General features: G+C 40.8%; 1 protein-coding gene across 1 annotated transcript in view; it reads right to left on the reverse strand.

Moving 5' to 3' along the window:
* The window catches only part of SUMF1 (sulfatase modifying factor 1), a 34158-nt gene extending 17940 nt beyond the window's left edge, over window positions 1–16218 (reverse strand). Inside the window, exons 1-3 of the mRNA XM_009818200.2 lie at window positions 16045–16218; window positions 13625–13699; window positions 1504–1586 (exon numbers count right to left, since the gene is read on the reverse strand). Coding sequence (XP_009816502.1) covers window positions 1504–1586; window positions 13625–13699; window positions 16045–16218 — 332 coding nt within the window. The remainder of the gene's footprint in view (window positions 1–1503; window positions 1587–13624; window positions 13700–16044) is intronic.
* Window positions 16219–16795: the final 577 nt, after the last annotated feature.

Consider the following 16795-nt stretch of genomic DNA (forward strand, 5'->3'; position numbering starts at 1 on the left):
TGGGTGTTTCAAGCAGTCTGCAGTTTACACAAAAGCTCCCATCTTTCCTTTGGTTTGGTTCCAGGATTGCCCTTACAATCCTGGCCTCTTTTTCCAGAAAGGGACAGAAAAAAATACCTAGTCATTCTAGTCACGAGGATCCTCCCCACCCAAGCCTCTAACAGACCAAGATACTTCAAGAGCTGAGGGTACTGGTCCACCAGACAGCTACCGAGGACTTCCTATTAACTTGGCTCGTTTAACAAGCCAGCGTATGCCTGTTGGTCCGTTAGGCTTCTTCCACGTGGCAAGTTCACCAGCGGTTGTACTAGGCTAGGTTTGTGCCATACTGCTACATGACTAGATTTACATGGCAGGTTTCCAACTCTGATCTGCTGACTGTGACCTGAATTTCTCTGTCTCCCCCTAACACCTCCTGATATTATCTCTATTTTTGCCTCAGATAATTCTTTCATTGCCCTTGGAGAACAGACAGCGGACTTGTTACTAAGCAGTTCAGCCATCAGATGATGTTACACTAACATAGCCCCGTCCTTAGAGGACTCAAAAACATGCCACTATCTACTAGATCTAGGCTAGAGAGTCTGACTTAATTTCAGACAGCAGTTTTGAAACTTTAACTAGTTGATTAAGGCAGCTAGTGCCAACTTCATTCACACCTGCCTAGCGAGAGAAAGAGTTGCAATATAAGAGGTCCCAAATGAAGACAGTCACATCCAAGTAAGCACACAGTAATACGGGTAACCGAACAATGGCTTTCAACATGTGCAAACCAGAGCTAGTTCTGTGGTATCCATGAAAAACACCTGAGAATAACGAAGCCTTTTGATTTTTTTAGGTATAAAGTTCATTCCACTTATGAATGAAAAGAAACCGCATCAAGACATGGATCAGCAAGTTTCAGGGTTCATGCTAGCAAAGCATGGCACTAACTATAGGCTGTTAAGAAGAATCAGTTTTCCAAAGCATTTAGAGCTGCTAGATGAAGTCACAACTGGTTTTCCACAATAATCAGCCCACAGAATCAGAATACAGTAAAAAGCACAAAACTCTTCAGTCTTCTGAGAGACAGGCCTCCAAATCCCAGATGGAGGACATGCTACACGGACTCCCAGAGTACGCATGCAGCTAGTATTTAGTCTTCCTCTCCAAAAACAGATCTGCACTGAATGCTCTAAAGTTACTGATGCTCTAAAGATCTACTCTGTTTCACTGCTGATACGTAGATGTGAAAAGAAAATACGCTGAAGCACATTTCAGTATGGTTTCTTTTCCCCTCAGGTGGAAAGTGCTTAATAGACCTTTTTGAAATACTACTACGTCATTGACCATATGACCACTGAATGTTGCATGCAACACTAGAAGATGGGAAAATAGTTGCAGAAGCAGCGGAAAACAGGTAACTAAATAAAAACCCTTTCTTGCACCCCCATTCCTGGTGCAAATTTACAGGTATATTTACAAGCACTGTGTATTGTAATTGGATGGCCATTTATGACTTACCTGTTGGAGATAGTAGAGTCGGGACCCTCAGGGTGCTTCCAGTTGGCCCCCTTCACAGGCAACCACCAGGGAGCAGCTGCAACCTGAAAAGGGACAAGAATGGCCAGGGAAGAAGACTTAAATTCCCAGCTAAAGGCTACTCTGAAAACCCACCATGGGACAGCAGGCTACAAAGCGTTCACTCACAGCTCATGGCTCTGCCTGCAGCCAATTGACCTATTACTCTGACGAACCAAGGTGATCATTTGATCCCCGTTACAATACTGCTGGCCAGGGAACAGCCCGAGGTACGGCACAGCACAAAAGAAATACCACCCAAAAAACAAGGGAACAGGAGACCAAATCCTGGGCATACTTCGTGGAAGTATTGCCCTCTGGCTGTCTCTTGTTCCCTTCTACATTTTCTCACCTGCAGGTCTGACACAAGGCACAGTTTATTCTCTTTGAGCGCACAGCCTTCAGCACATTACATGTGGTGGACCAGATTGTTCTCTTAGAAATTCTTAAGTATATTTCTTCACCTCTGAAAACTATGCCAAGAACACTCAGGTGGTAGTGGTTGGAAGAGGTTGTCTGGAACATTACAGTTTTAATCGATTCTTTCACAATAGTATGCCCCTGCTCAGTTAAACCAGCTAACCTCCTGGCTGAGAGATTCTGCAGAGACGATAAAAAAAGACAGTTTTGGCTTAAAGAGAATTTTCATCCCAATTATTTGCTCTTGAGACTCAGTGTTTTGGAATAACTAAAACAAAATCCTGATGACATCCTTTGACTAGGGTCAAAACATGCATTTTGCAACACATTTGCTTTCCAGTTAATTAACTCAGTAAGCTGATTTTAAATTATTTGCTATCAGCTTCCAGAAGGTGGAGACAGAAGAGCCACAGAAGTCAAGTGAAGCCTTTTTTTTTTTCCCTTCCCCAGTTGGTTTGCTGAGCAAATCAAGCTTGCAGACAAAATGATGTCTGCGTTGCTGCACAGTAAGTACTTCTCTCTAACCAAAAGTCTCAAATTTGGTTCTGCAATGCCAAGGAATTATTCCTGAAATACATTCATTAAGGATTTCTTCTATTAAGCTTACTTCAAAGCTGAGAAGGTCAACGCACAGCACATTTAACTATTCTATTCTGATTCACATTCACTTAGAAATACTTTACTTAATAATGGGTCCTTTCAGAAAATTGAGGCAAAAAAGATGACTTATGCTAACCATCACTAGTGGGGGTTTTTTCCAGCAGTTTGAGTGCTTGTTTCTAAAATACTCCTATTACAGAGGTAATTTCCACAATGAACAAAAAACAAAGTAAATAAGCCTCCAAAGCTTTAGGAGTTAAACAACCTACCAGCTGGTTAGCCCTAGACCTAGGAGACCCAGATGCTACTCTAATACTGGCCTGTAGAACAACCTTCAGCAGCTTCTGCCCTCTCTACCGCCCCTCAGCTTTCCCCACTCAAGAGGTGGCAAAGGGAAGAAATAGAATATTGCTTTTCCTTCATCATGCTGCTAAAGCAACTTTGTGAAGTGTTATACACACAGGTAGGAACTGTGCCAAGAGTGTTATCCTTTAACTCACCAAATCCTTCACAGGCAAGTCCAAAAGTAAGTCACTGAAAGCTGGTACTCGGGAGACAAAGTGTCAGCCCAGTCAAACAATCTTAACAGCAACTTCTAGGAGGAAGCTGTATCCTTCAGCCGTGACAAGCATTTAACACATACTTACATGTGTGTGAGACAAAAAAGTTATCTATGACAAATATAAGTTGTTAAGAAAAACTCTGGTCCAAACTACACATCAGATCCTTCATTTGAAGGTTTCAGTAGGAAAATAAACTGTAGTGCCTAAGAAATAGAAAGGCTGCTAATACAAAGACATATTGTCTTATTTTTAAGGCATCTAATCAATCTATGCTATAACAGCTCCCATGACAGCTTTTCACTCTTCTCCTATCATCACATACAGATTTTGCCTACAGCATACATCTGGATACCTTACCTAAGAGCTCGCTGTAAATCAATAGCAATCCTGGACTAAAGCAGCAGAACTGTTGGCTTAAGCTCAGCTGAAGAGCCCACAGCTCTTCATGAGCTCTAGGCATGAGCGCTGGAATCTCTAAACTCGCTGCAGGACTCCTCCAGGCTGGGAAGCCATCCACACGTGGGCTTCTGACACTCTCTTCCAAAGTAAATGAAGAAAAGACATTGGTGTTAAGTACAAAAGAAAGAAAGATGCTCTCAGCAGCTTTCTGATGACTGAGATGTTCTGTCCATGTGCCCTCCATCTAAATGGTACCCTTCAGGCACACTACTAAAGTAATGGCATTTCTTACAGATCCTGCTTTCTGATCTCCCTAGCATGACAAACACGTAAATCGACAACATCAACCACGTTATTCTGGCTCAGTATCTAACAAAGACAATTACATCCTCCCCACAATTGAAGCCCTTACCCCTTTTCAAAAAAGAATGAAAAGTGTTTGATCTCTTACTAGAAACTACAGCTCTGTTACTAAGCATTCAAACCCAAAGATGGGATCTTCATTCAAAGAGATACTCAGCCTCTCATAGCACTAAAGCTGCAGAATGACCAAGCTGCTAAAAAGATACTACAGTCTATAGGCTTAAAACTAGTCTGATTTAACTGATTCCTTGTATATTTTGAGCCTTAACCTTTAATCTATACTCAAGATAGGACAGAAATCTAAAGTTAGAATTTTACAGCTCTTTAAGGAAAATAAGAGAGCCACACTGCTATTTGCTAAAGGTTCTCTGTGATTCTGAAAGATCATGAGTAAGACTTCATCATGATAGTTTTAAGCACAACACATTTTTGTAAATTATACTGCTGGTTTGTGGATAAAAAAAAAATCTCTGCGGGAGACTGCAAAGACTTACGCTTTAGAAGACTTGAATTTTGGAAAACATTTTTGTTATGCAAAAGAAAAAGCAGATGCTTTCAATCAAAATGGTTTATTTTAAACAGAGAAAAATATAATCTCTCCACATGACAACACTACGTGTGCATGTCTTCTGTTTCTGGCTCTGCTGAACTGAACACCAAATGGCTGCCAGTCTTTGCAGAACACCCAGATCTTTAGAGAAGTTACACATATAGTACTAGGACAGTGATAGACTACGTAGAGCCTTCAATAATTAATTGGAAGCTAATCTAAGTCAGCCACTGACACCAGCGAGCATGCACCGAGATGCTCCCTCCAAAAGAAAAAGTCATGTACCTGAAATTTACAGTACCTTCAACAAACTTCTCAGATGTCTTTAAAGCTTTTAATTGCTCTAAATCTAATTAGTAGAAGAGCTAATTAGACAGAGATATTACAACATCACAGTTAATACAGCAAAACCCTCCCCTGCCACTAATGAGCTTAGTTACTTTCATAATGCTTAGCGTTCTCATGCTTCACTCCGCAACATGTGTTCTGGAGATCGGCAACAGATTCATTTCGTTAAAATAGCAGCATATGCTGCTGAATAGATCTTGAAGAGATACTGAATTAGAGGACAGTATCTCCTTCATCTTGATTAACTCCTTACAGCATAGCCCATCACTTGTAACAGAATTGGTTAAACATAACTGCCCTGCAAACGTTACACAACTGCCTCGATATATAAGGAAATGCAGTTCTAGGAGCAAAGCATGTTTCAGAGGCAGAGAAGCGCAATGCTTGTTTTGGTCTGAACCAGCTGAAAACTTGGATTATCCAGCTCTCTGCTCCAGGATTAAACTGTAAGAACTCACTGTTCTGCTTATCACAGACTTACAGCGCTGTCAAGAAAAGAGAACACAATATGATAATACTGAGAAGATATACTAACAGTTAACTCCGACCTACAAGTTTTCCACTCAGATGAAGCGATTTGCAGAACTGAAGCCTATACTCCCACTATCAGCTTGCATAAAATTCAAAGTATCCAATTTTCTTTTCAAAGTAGGCTGGGGTATCCTAACTTTAATTGCTCCATTAACTGGTGATTTCAAGATTTTTAGACTACTTTACAATTATCTTGAAGAAAATTCCTTCCTAAAGATACACAGAAAAAATGAAAGGGTAAGAACATCAAGAAAGTCAGTTTCATTGTCAGCATTACACCCTTACTGGCACTGCAAAAGCAGTAGGGGAATACCCTTCAAAACACCCACCAAAAAACCCCAGCCAATAACCATGAAAACATTTGTATCAGTCTTGCATCTAACACGGCACAGGCCATGTTAGATAAAAACCACCCCTCACTGTAGCTCCAAATTTCTAAATTCAAATCACATTTGTGTATTAGAAGAATTACCAAAAATAAACTCAACTGAGTAGCTAATCTTGGCTCTCATTCCATTTCTAACATGCAGCAATCACTTGAAATAACAAAGCTGTAGATTTTAACCTTAAGTCAGGCCCATAAAATGATGAGAAAGTCATGCTGTTGTCCAGACATGTAGCACCAAATAGCTTTTTTTGATGTGCTACAGCATTATAATGCTATTTTAATATAATAAGGCCTGCATACACTAGGTCAAGATAAGCATCTGGAAGAAGCAAAAGTTATTGCAGAATAAGAACTTCAGTAATTTAGGTATCAACTGCCTGAAAAGAGATTTTCTGAGTGAAAAGTAGCCTAAGTCTGGAAAACACTTCAAGAATCATTTATTAAGCGGTGGGTTCTTAAAGATACGCACACTTCAGTTTCAGAAGCTGACTTAATAGGTTACCACATGTTTGAATCAGATTGTGTTACTGTACATCTTTAATTTGCAAAAGCATCCTCTTGGCTGCAGAAGCAATGTGTGCATCGGCTGGAAGCAGGCAAGTTACGAAGCATTATCTCTGGGAAATACACCCGGTGGTCTGGACACCCTCATTGCTAGCATTGGTAGAACGTGAGAAAAAAATTAGTTAATCAGTAAAGAATGTAATTTTTGCATGAGGTTTTATTTTATCCATATGAGGCAGATAGACATAAATCTCTGTCAGTTTTTCCTCCTCTAAGCCATATCCTAAACCCTGGACAGCTGATTAACCAACTACTGAAGAAAGAGGCAGACAGAAAATAGAACATTTTTAGCAGGGCAGCGAGTTTAAGAAATAAAAATAATTACTGTGCAAGAGATGAGCCACTGTCATTTTCCCCTCAGAAACCACAAAGAAATCACATTAGTTTGAGTCCTGGTCACAAGTAACTTCACACTTTTTTTAAGTAGCATTAGTGTACTGTCCCCACAACTCCTAAAAACTTCTTCCCTCGCTAAGATTTGGGGCAGAGATCTCTCTCCCACCTTCCACGCACAACTCCCAAGCAGGTACCACTACAGCACCTCCTTCCCTGCGCAGCGCAGGAGCCCACTCTGTCAGCCAGGCGCTGCCAGTAAACGGTACCGTTAACCTACGCCTGCCTGCAGAACCATGGGCGTGAACTGATCAGTCGAGCATTGGGATCGCGATTCGGCAACCCCAGGCATCGGCAAGCAGCAGCTATTCCGGGCCGCTGCATTAGCACAGCCCAGCTCTCAGCTGATGCTTACCCACGCAGCATTTTGGCTGGCGGTTGTCACTACCTTCGTGAAGTCCTGCTCTGGGTCAGAGAGGGAAATCAGCGGAGGGCATGGAGAAAGCTTAGCCCCACTCTGATTCAGCTTTGCAGTCAGATTCAGAACACGTCACGCCACGAGGGGCGGCTTGAAACAAGCCGGAGCCACATAGTGGTCCCACTTGATTTTTAAAGCCGTTTCCCAAACGCAAGGAAAAGCCCTTCGGCAGATGCACGCTCCCTCTTCACCTTCACCAGTCTGCAGCTCTGCTTCTCCTTTCTATCGGCGCACTGCAAACGGCACGAACATGACCTATTTCTATGCAGTACATCATCTCTATAGCAACGGGCTTGTGTTTAAGTTGAAACAGCTGTAACTGAGTCAGGGAGACATTGCAATGTAAATAGTGTGGAAGTGAATACCGCTTCAAGGCTCAAGACGAAGAATAGATCTCTCCTAGCCAGTTATCAAGGTTGTCATAGTAGCTGCGTAAGGGAGCCATAATCTACATATGCAGCTATAATTCATATTTGTACTTGAAAATACTCTGCAGAGAAGAACAAACCTTCTATAATTATGTACATAAACTGAACTGAAACATGATTGTCAAATTCTCCACCAAATCAGTAATTAAGCACACTGGAACAGTCAGAAGTAGACAGCTGAGTATCTTTTCCAGAAGATAACTTGATGTTGCCAGCTTCTGCAACACTACTGCAAGTCTCATGCTATTTATGATATCAATTAAAAGTTCCAGCTCCCCAAAAGCTCTAATTATAGAAGAATCTGGTTTCGTTCTTATTTTCTAAGGTTCCTAGCCTCCCTCATTAGCTCAGAAATGAAAGCTATAAGGGATTTTGTTTAATAATGAATATTGGTATTGTTTGCCTTAAATTCCAATATTTTAAAGTAGTTTGAAATTGCAGTACCGCAGAAAGGAAAGGCAGCAGCTTTATAGAATAAGAATAAATATATTTTAAGTCATCCGTTACAGAAAAGACTTCAGACTTAATTGGAAACTAGCACTTTACTTTTACGAAGGGACCTTCTCCTTTGCATAAGGAAAGGTCACTGAATCTCATTCAAACAGTGTAATACTTCACAGCTATGTTAATCCTCCAAGAAAAATAACCAAAAATATTTGATGCTAAAATCCAGTAAGATTCATTAAGTGCAAGTTTTGGAATCCAAAAACCTTCTTTTGAGGAACTGATATTCCTGGTGAGTTCCATCTCTGGAAGTCTATTTTTCAGCCAACATCTAAATCTGCACTGAAGCTAGTAATTTTTTCCAATAACCAAATGAATATGAGCTTTAAGAAAATGAGGTGTGCACAGATATATCTACAGCCTTGAGGCACACGCAATGCCCCGCTTTAAAGTTGTAGTTTATACTGATAAATATGGACTAATATTACTAGTAATTCCCAGTGAGAGTCGCTTCCTGCACATCGTTCTTTATCCCAATAGTGGGAGTACAGCATAAGAGATAGAGATTAACAGTTCAATAGCTGCATCTTCCCAACTCCTTACAGGGGACATCCGAGGCATTGGGGTCTGCAAGAAACAGGGTCACCCATCTCTTCCTCTGATTTCAGTTTCCTCTCTGAAAGGCCTCTGAAAAAGCAAAAGCCAAGTGTGGTAGAGATGAAATATACCCTTAAAGTAGCAATAAGTGTATGTCAACTTCCGCGTATGCATCCTATGTATGCTGACATTTTAAGAGTATCAGACAAACCATAGAATAACCTACCTGCTCTCTCCCCAAGCCACAGATAAGCAAGTTATTACTGCATGTTGTCAGAAGGTACATTCTCCATAGTAACTGCTGCAAATGCTAGCACTGCTATTCTACCTACAAACATCGCTTGTTTCAGTATCCATTTGAAATACTCATTTGAAATCATGATGTTTTAATTGTTTTAGAATGGGACTATGCCCTTTGAGTTAAAGGCTAGAGGCACTGCTATAAAAAAAGTAAATTGCACTGCTCCAGACCACTGCAGAGGTTTCCATACAAACGGATGAAAGTAGCACCCAATAGTTCCAAACTGACCAGAACTCCTTAATAGTATTTGCTCAAGTCTGCCAGTGAATTAATTTCACTGCGTTCTCAGACCAAAAATTCAATACCTCCTAAAGACAAATGAAGTATACAGATTTGTACGCTTTCAGTCTCTTCATTGCAGAGTTTTTCTGGCCTAGAAGCAAAAATTAATTTTGCTATCTTCCACAAGCCAAGAATAAAAGTGTTCCCAGTACCCTCCAGTGAGCATATCTGACTTATGCTGTACTCCGGTCTCAGTAAGTGCTATCCTGTTTACCTTTTTCATGGTAGCTGCACAGCAAGTGACACTCTTGCAGTTATTTGCAAGAGCTCTCAACTCCCCTCATTGGCAAGCACGCCTCAGTACCTTCTCATTTCACAGACACAATCCCCGTGCTTTTTGCTCTAGGATACATTAAAATGCCATATAAATGGCATTTTACAATGCCATGGAATAATAGCACTGGGCATGCATTTCCCTCTTTCTACTTCCTCCTTAACTCAGTCAGGGAGATAAAAGAGCAGGAAAACAGTTTCATCACAAAATAAGAATAGCAAAATCTCTAAATTTTGAGCTTTTTCCATTTCCGCAAACTCTTTCAAAAGAAAAGGAAAAAAAAAATCTCCAAACACCAAGCTACTGGCAATTCTAGGCTGTGTTTTATCTATGACATCTAAACCAAAGGCCCAGTACCCAAGAAAGGCCACAACTTAATAGCTGTAATAGATGCAGTAATTAGTAGTTGGTTTTAATCTGCAAGTCTGAGAACTGATTTTAATATGTGAAGCTATCAAAACTTGTTAAGCCCACACAAAATGTTTTGGTTTCAAAGGACCTTCCACCCTCGCCCTAGAAAATCCTTTTTTATTTGAAAAAGTCCTTGCCAATTCTATCAGTAACACCCTCATCTGTTACAGTGCTAAATTTTCATTCTCTGCCATGTTACCACCGCAAACTTAGAGGCCAAAACTAAAACTCGAGTTCCCAGAAATCTAGAACAATTCAATTATTGGCTGCTACACCCCTTTTTACTGCTTCCCTGCCAGAGGAGGGTTAGGTCCAACCTACATTCCTGCAGCAGTGGCTATCTAGGAGACCACTTCACCTCCAGGAAACGCACACCCAAAGCGCCAACAATTATTCTACGTGCTAAGCTGGTTTGCTCCTGCATTAGCTTTCACCAGCCCCACCTCCGTTCTAATTTAGCTGTCTGCTTCCTTTGAAGGCCTATGATAAATTTGTCTGGTTTAAGGACTGGAGAAGCCAAAGTGGCCAAGTAGAGCAAAAACCCCAGATACGTGCACCTCATTATTTATAGGAGCTGTTATATACCTTTTAGTTCAATGTCCTCACTTCCACCTTTCCCCAATTCTTTCACTGCATATGAAATACTACTTCCAAAATCAACATTCCTGTTGCTCTTCCCCTATATTGACATTTGCATTTAGCACCCCTGTGCTTCAACTGGAGAAAAACCTTATCAAAACATGTCTGAGCCACTAAGGCAAAGTAAAAGTACAGTCCTTTCTCCCATCAGTTTGGTGGGGGGATTTTCAATACCAGTAACACACCGATGTTTGTATCTTACTTCTGCTTTTCATGGTGATAGTTATGATTCAAGAAGGTACATACCACAAGCTAAAATATTAGCTGACTAAGGTATACATTGGGAAAAAAGCCTTAATCTTCTCTATTGCTGATCATTACAATCTGCTGATGCAAACCAACTTCATGCAATTTGCACTTCTTCTCATTACATTTGAACAGTTACACTGCAGCAGCCAAGTTTTAAGACGTGCTCACTTTTCCTCCCCCCCTAAGTAATCAAATAGTATTAGATTCCCTTCACCATTTTTATCCCAGCAGACACTACTAGAATTTAAACATTTTGGGCAATGTAACAAGAAGCTAGCTTCTATTTCGTATTGCTTAATTTAAGCTTGCAGATCCCTAGGAAGAATTTCCTTTTGCAGAACCCTTAAAGTCCCTGCCCCACAAGCGGGTTGCTTCTGCATTTTAGCACTAAGTTGTTTCTTTCAAGTTGTCTATAGAAACTTGTTTCTTGAAAGCACGATCTATAGAAAACTGCTAATGCATTTTATTAATTTCAATTAGCCGGGATAAGCATGGTCTACAGAGAATTGGGTTGTCTGAGAAACAGTCTGACTACCTTGTATTCTAACACCACAAGCCCATGGCTGATGCTTCCCTTCCCTGCCTCTGAAAGATGCTTGCTTGTTCGAGTCTACAAATTGCACTGTCACAAAAACCAAAGACCCTCAAACAACTAAGGTCTGCATTTATCTCAACATTTATAACCTCTCACAGAAAATGCATACTGGAACAACAAAAAGACACAGTTTTGAGAGGCAGAAGCATATACAGATAAAATTCTAAGCTGCATCTTGAGACATTAGAGTTCTCTTTCCAGCTCTACCACTGAGCTGCCTTCTGACACCTCCTTGCAGACAGAAGTTCCTTGCTGTAAGCTGGATTTCATGGTATGTAGCTGGTGAGGGGGCAGGCAGACAGGAGGAAGAAAAGCAGCTTCTGGTTTCTTTTTCACCTCCCCACAATATTACCATGTTGTGGAACATAAGTTTGTCCACAGCATCAGCATGAAGTTAAGAAGTGCCAAACTACATGGCAGGCAGACACTGCTCTCCAGATCACTTCACCAAAATAATTAGTACAATCTTTCTCCGTGCCTACTCCAACCTTGCTCTGCATGCCAGTAACTCGCCAAATGACCTAATAATAAATACGGAAAAACATGACAAAAGGACAGTCTCCTGAAGGTTACTTTTAATAAACACAGAAAACCTTCGTAAACAAGCAGCCAAAAAGACCAGTTTGGGCTCCATTCCAGGTCTCTGGCATAATACTTGTTCTGTTCGCATTACAGCCAACACTTGAAAATTTGGCTGACACACCCAGGAAAGCAGCTCCCAATGCTCTGTTTGTGTTTATACAAATAGCCAAGACTGAGCTTACCCCAGCATTCTTAGGGTTTGTTTGTTTGTTTTAAAACAGCCTGATTTAGGGATTTCTGCATCACAGAACCAGGGCAGGAAAAATAATTTCTCTAATACTGACAGGCGGATTTTCTCTTGTGAAGATGGGATGAGCCCCTCTGCATTTATTCTACCTTCAAAAAACAGTTGTGCTCCTCTATAGGCGCAGTTTCACTTAACACTTATTTATGTCTGACTGAACTATTGCCAAAAGATGCAGTTTCAGTGCTGTTACTACCTTATTCCTTGTGTACATCCTGCTTCCCTGTGCCGATTCAAGCAGTTGCAGAATGAGCCAAGTTAGCTTTGCTGATCCAAAATAAAATTAACCAAAAAAGCAGACATTCCCATCCAGAGTAAATGCAACTTGAAGCCACACCCTCTGCAAAACTGCCACACCACGCACACCAGAATACTTAATTTCTAAGGCCCTTTTTAAAGGTATGGGACAAGAGATCTGGAAATGCAGTGTGTTCATCAGACCTGAGGATAATTCTGATGGGAAGGGGCCTCAGGAGCGCATCTTGTCCAAACTTCTGCTCAAAGCAGATAAATTCATCCAGGAGATGACAAGACATAACCTACTTACTATCAGGAGCTGTAAAGGTTAAGTGACCTGTTAAGGAAGAGGTAAAAGAAGCCTATGAAAGGCTCAGCAACACATTCACAACAGAAAAAGGGAGAGGGGGCGCAGGGAAGCTTGGCTACCCAACTTTTTTTTTAAAAAAAAAAAAAAAACAATATTCACTTCCACTCAACAGGTAAACTGGATCAGCTCCAGTTTAATCAGCACTGCACCTACCAGGGTCAATGGAACCGAAAGAACAGCAAGGCATACAGGATCATCTACAGAGATGCAGGAAGCACAGAAAACTTAAGACTCCTTATTCTGCTGCAAATAGCTTATAGACTCAGGTCTGCTGTAGAAATGGCACTTCTTTGGACTATTTGCCTCTAGTTAACCTAGAAAAAGCACTCATGCAAGCATTGCTGTCATATCAGATACACAGATTATCCTCATTTTCTTAAATCAGTAGGATCCAGGATTTACCCACTTTGTTTGGACCCAAGACTGCATTGGCAGAGCGTGCCAGTCACATGCACATACACTCTCGGAGGCAGAAGCACTCCTGTTCTGCACCTACACAGCACATCTCTCAGTAGAGCCACTACTGACATCTGAATTTCCAAAGCATCTCTGAGTTACACGTAATGCAAATACACTTATTACAGTCCTAAATATCTCTCATTTAGGAGGAAAAAAAAGACGAGGGGTTGATGCTAACTTTTGCTGATCAGGAGCAGATATTTTTAAAAAAAATGTTTAAAAAAAAGACCAGAGAATACACTGTAAGTCCTCCACGCTTGAGGGAGTCTATAATTCCAGACCAAACACTCCTCCATAAACCCCATTTTTGTACATGGCTTTGGGAACATCACACAATTTAGATATTACTGCTATAATTGCTAACACATCTACCCCAGTGATTGCTAAGTAAGCTTTACCCTGCTGTGTTACTCACTGCCTGGTGGATGTCAGCCTTCACTTCTTCACTCAGCATTCCCTCAAACACAAAGGAATCGCCAAATTTCTCTGCCTAGAGAAAGAACAAAAGTGTCAGCCATATTATCAAAGGAATGTTATTCTTAAAATGCCACTCACATTTACAGTTTTCTCTTATGAAGGATAAGGAAATTCTAATAGTAATTTTGAGTTCTTTTTCAAGGAAGCTATTTTGGAACAGAAGAGAAAGCATTTTATCTCTGGATGTCGTTCTTCAACAGGCACTGGACAGATGGCAGCTCAGAGAGCTTCTGCAAATGTTTTTACTTTTATTAATTAAAAATGCAGTTCCAATTGTCCCAATTGCTTGAAAATGCTACAGTCAATAATCTAACATTCAAGGACATATGTAATTTCTCTTATTTTTCCTTTGGGAATCACAATAAAAGACTTAAGCCTTGTCACTTACTGCTCCTTCATCAACACCAGCACCATGTTTTAAAGGGCCGTTACAACAACAATAGAAAAGTTAAAAGTAACCCAGTCATTATATCTAGCATTATATAAAGCCAGAAGAAACAAAAAATACAAATCATTTCAATGAATCACAGTACACGATACCAACATAGGGTTTTTCCCCCTTGGTAAACTAAGTGAATTGACATACTAGGGAAGTCAAAACATGTTATCAGAATTCAACACATTTGCCCTTCTCAATTTCTTCATTTTATTATAGGCATTCAAAGACTGAGAATGATCACCATGAGCTGCTTCTGCACGCTCAGAACTCTTCAACAAGCACAGTTTGAAAGAAGGATCCCATTCACCACCTGAATTGCAAAGAAGTTTTAGCATATGACTGTAATCTTCATACATTCAGTTTCAGCAAGGAAAGAAAAGAAGAAAATACTTAATTTCTCTCACTTGCCCAGTCTGAAAGACCCAGACAAAGATGCAAACAGGTTTATCGAAGAGAAGAAAAAAAAAAAAACCACAACTTATTTTCTTCTCTCCTGCCTAATCTGGAAGACCCAGACAGAGGCAGACAGGTTTATTACCAAAAGGACCCCAGATTTCAGTCTGACAGCCTCCATCAAGGGTTTGGGGTTTTTTTTGAAGTTTGTTAAAAAATACTTTTTGTTCAACAAGATAGTGGTACATCTGGAGATTTTTTTCTTCAGCTTTCTATTTACTTTCAGGTTTTATTTGCCACTGGAGTTCAGTCTAGTCCTTAGTAAAAGAAAACCAAGAAGCAGGTTGGGTCTGTTTACCCACAGTAAGTAATATGGACATTATTTAAATACACAAAAACCAGCTCAGCTGCATCCCCCCCCAAAAAAGCCCTGCAGAATCAGTGCTGTTTACTCTAACTCTTGAGTTTATTTTTCCAAATCCAGTGTAAAAGCGGGCCCCATGTGAGGGGGGAAGGGAGAAAGTGTAAGTGGAGCACCCAACTACACCAGCTGAGCCATGAAGCGCTGTCTGAAACACAGTCCGTCTGACGCAGTGCTAAATACCACTGCACATGTGCTCATTCCAGAAGCTGTTTGCAACAAGTAAGCCCTGTTAAAACTCAAAATTGTTAAGCAACCTTTTTTCATAATTATTGAGCTAAGAACTTAAAAACAGAAATAGTGCCGTAGATAAAAGAAGCCCTTAATCCAACCAGAAGGATCCTGTCTTCCAAATGAGAACCAGTTTATCAAGTGAATTCAGCAAAGTACCTCCTTTGAGACCTGATCATTACCGAGGCTTTTATTTGCCTAAAAAGCCTGTCAGGGTTTTTTTTCAAAGTTGCGTAGGAACAGCCAACTGTCAGGAAGGATCAGAGCCTCAAGCACAGGTAACTTCTTTCTTGGAAGAACCTTAACACATTCTTTCTTAGTCCATTGTTCCCAGTAGCATGCACAGAACTATTATTATATCTTCTTTAGACAGCAGGGCTTTCTATTGCTCAGCTCAATAGCAAGTAGCTGCGCTGAACTAGCCTGCAGAGTCCTCAGCTATCACAGTATTTTAAACCCCTTTCCCCCTGTTCCTCTAAAATAAGGGAAGTCTAACAACATAGCCGTACTGGTACAAAGGTGTCCTAGGGCCCGAAGGCAAAAAAACCCCAAACAACAACAAAAACCCTAAGAAACCCCCTGCATAGACATCTTCAGCCATCTGCCAGCTTCACCCAGGCTGCCTCAGTCATACTGCAGGGAAGACATTAGTTCTGCTATCAAGACACTTACTAAATGTAATAGAATACACCTAAATGCCCTTTCAGACCCCTGAGCAGCAAGGCAAGACAATTTTCTCTCTATACTACTTACATCAGAAACATTCCAGTGTGCAATTCCCAAGCAAGTATTGTGACATCCTTCCTAAGTTTTTAACGGGGATTTTGCCAACACAAAGAAAGATGACAGGAGACTGTATACGTTTCCACCTTACCTCAGTAACATAGGCAGTAGAATTCACGAATCTCTCAAACTCCTCATTGCTGACCTCGTACTGATCCATGTAGAAACTGTTAACGTGGACTCTTCTAGCAGGCCATTCTCCATCTTGCCGTATTTCAGGCTCATCAGTGCCCATTGTGAACACTCCTCCAGGAATAGCGACCATCTGCAGAGAAAACACCAGCCGAAAGATTATGAAAACGAAAGACTGAAAAGTCCCTTACTGGTCTTACTCCCCCTCCACCTCATCTTTGGAGGTGCTTTTGCTTTGAGCAGCATTTCACTGACAAAAACAGCACCACAAAATGGCAACGGTGGCATCTTGATGACCACCTGTCAGGAAGAAATAGTGAGCAGAACTTAAATTGAGAACAAAAACCCCATTTGTAGCTCTTTCTACACGAAGTCTGGGTAATTCAGAGCTCAATTACTCATGAGAGTAATGCGTGTGCTCTAATGAGGAAAGACATGTTCCCATAGTGTACCTAAGAGCCAAGAAACAATCCAGAGTCCTTCCTACGCGTTTTTAGATGAGGAATTTTGGCATTTCTCTCTATTCCTAGGAAGGCTTGATGCATCAATGGATAATCTGGCATTATGAAACTGTAAAGTGCTCTTGTGTGGACAAGCCTGTGCCTATTTGCATACTAACTACACGCGGGTTTTCATTTAAGAACAAGCACGTGCAGCATTTTATTACCAACCGTGCTGCTAACTGGCAGATAGACACAGCACCTGCAGCT

The sequence above is a fragment of the Gavia stellata genome, chromosome 12 (assembly GCF_030936135.1).
Source record: "Gavia stellata isolate bGavSte3 chromosome 12, bGavSte3.hap2, whole genome shotgun sequence".
NCBI lineage: Eukaryota > Metazoa > Chordata > Aves > Gaviiformes > Gaviidae > Gavia > Gavia stellata.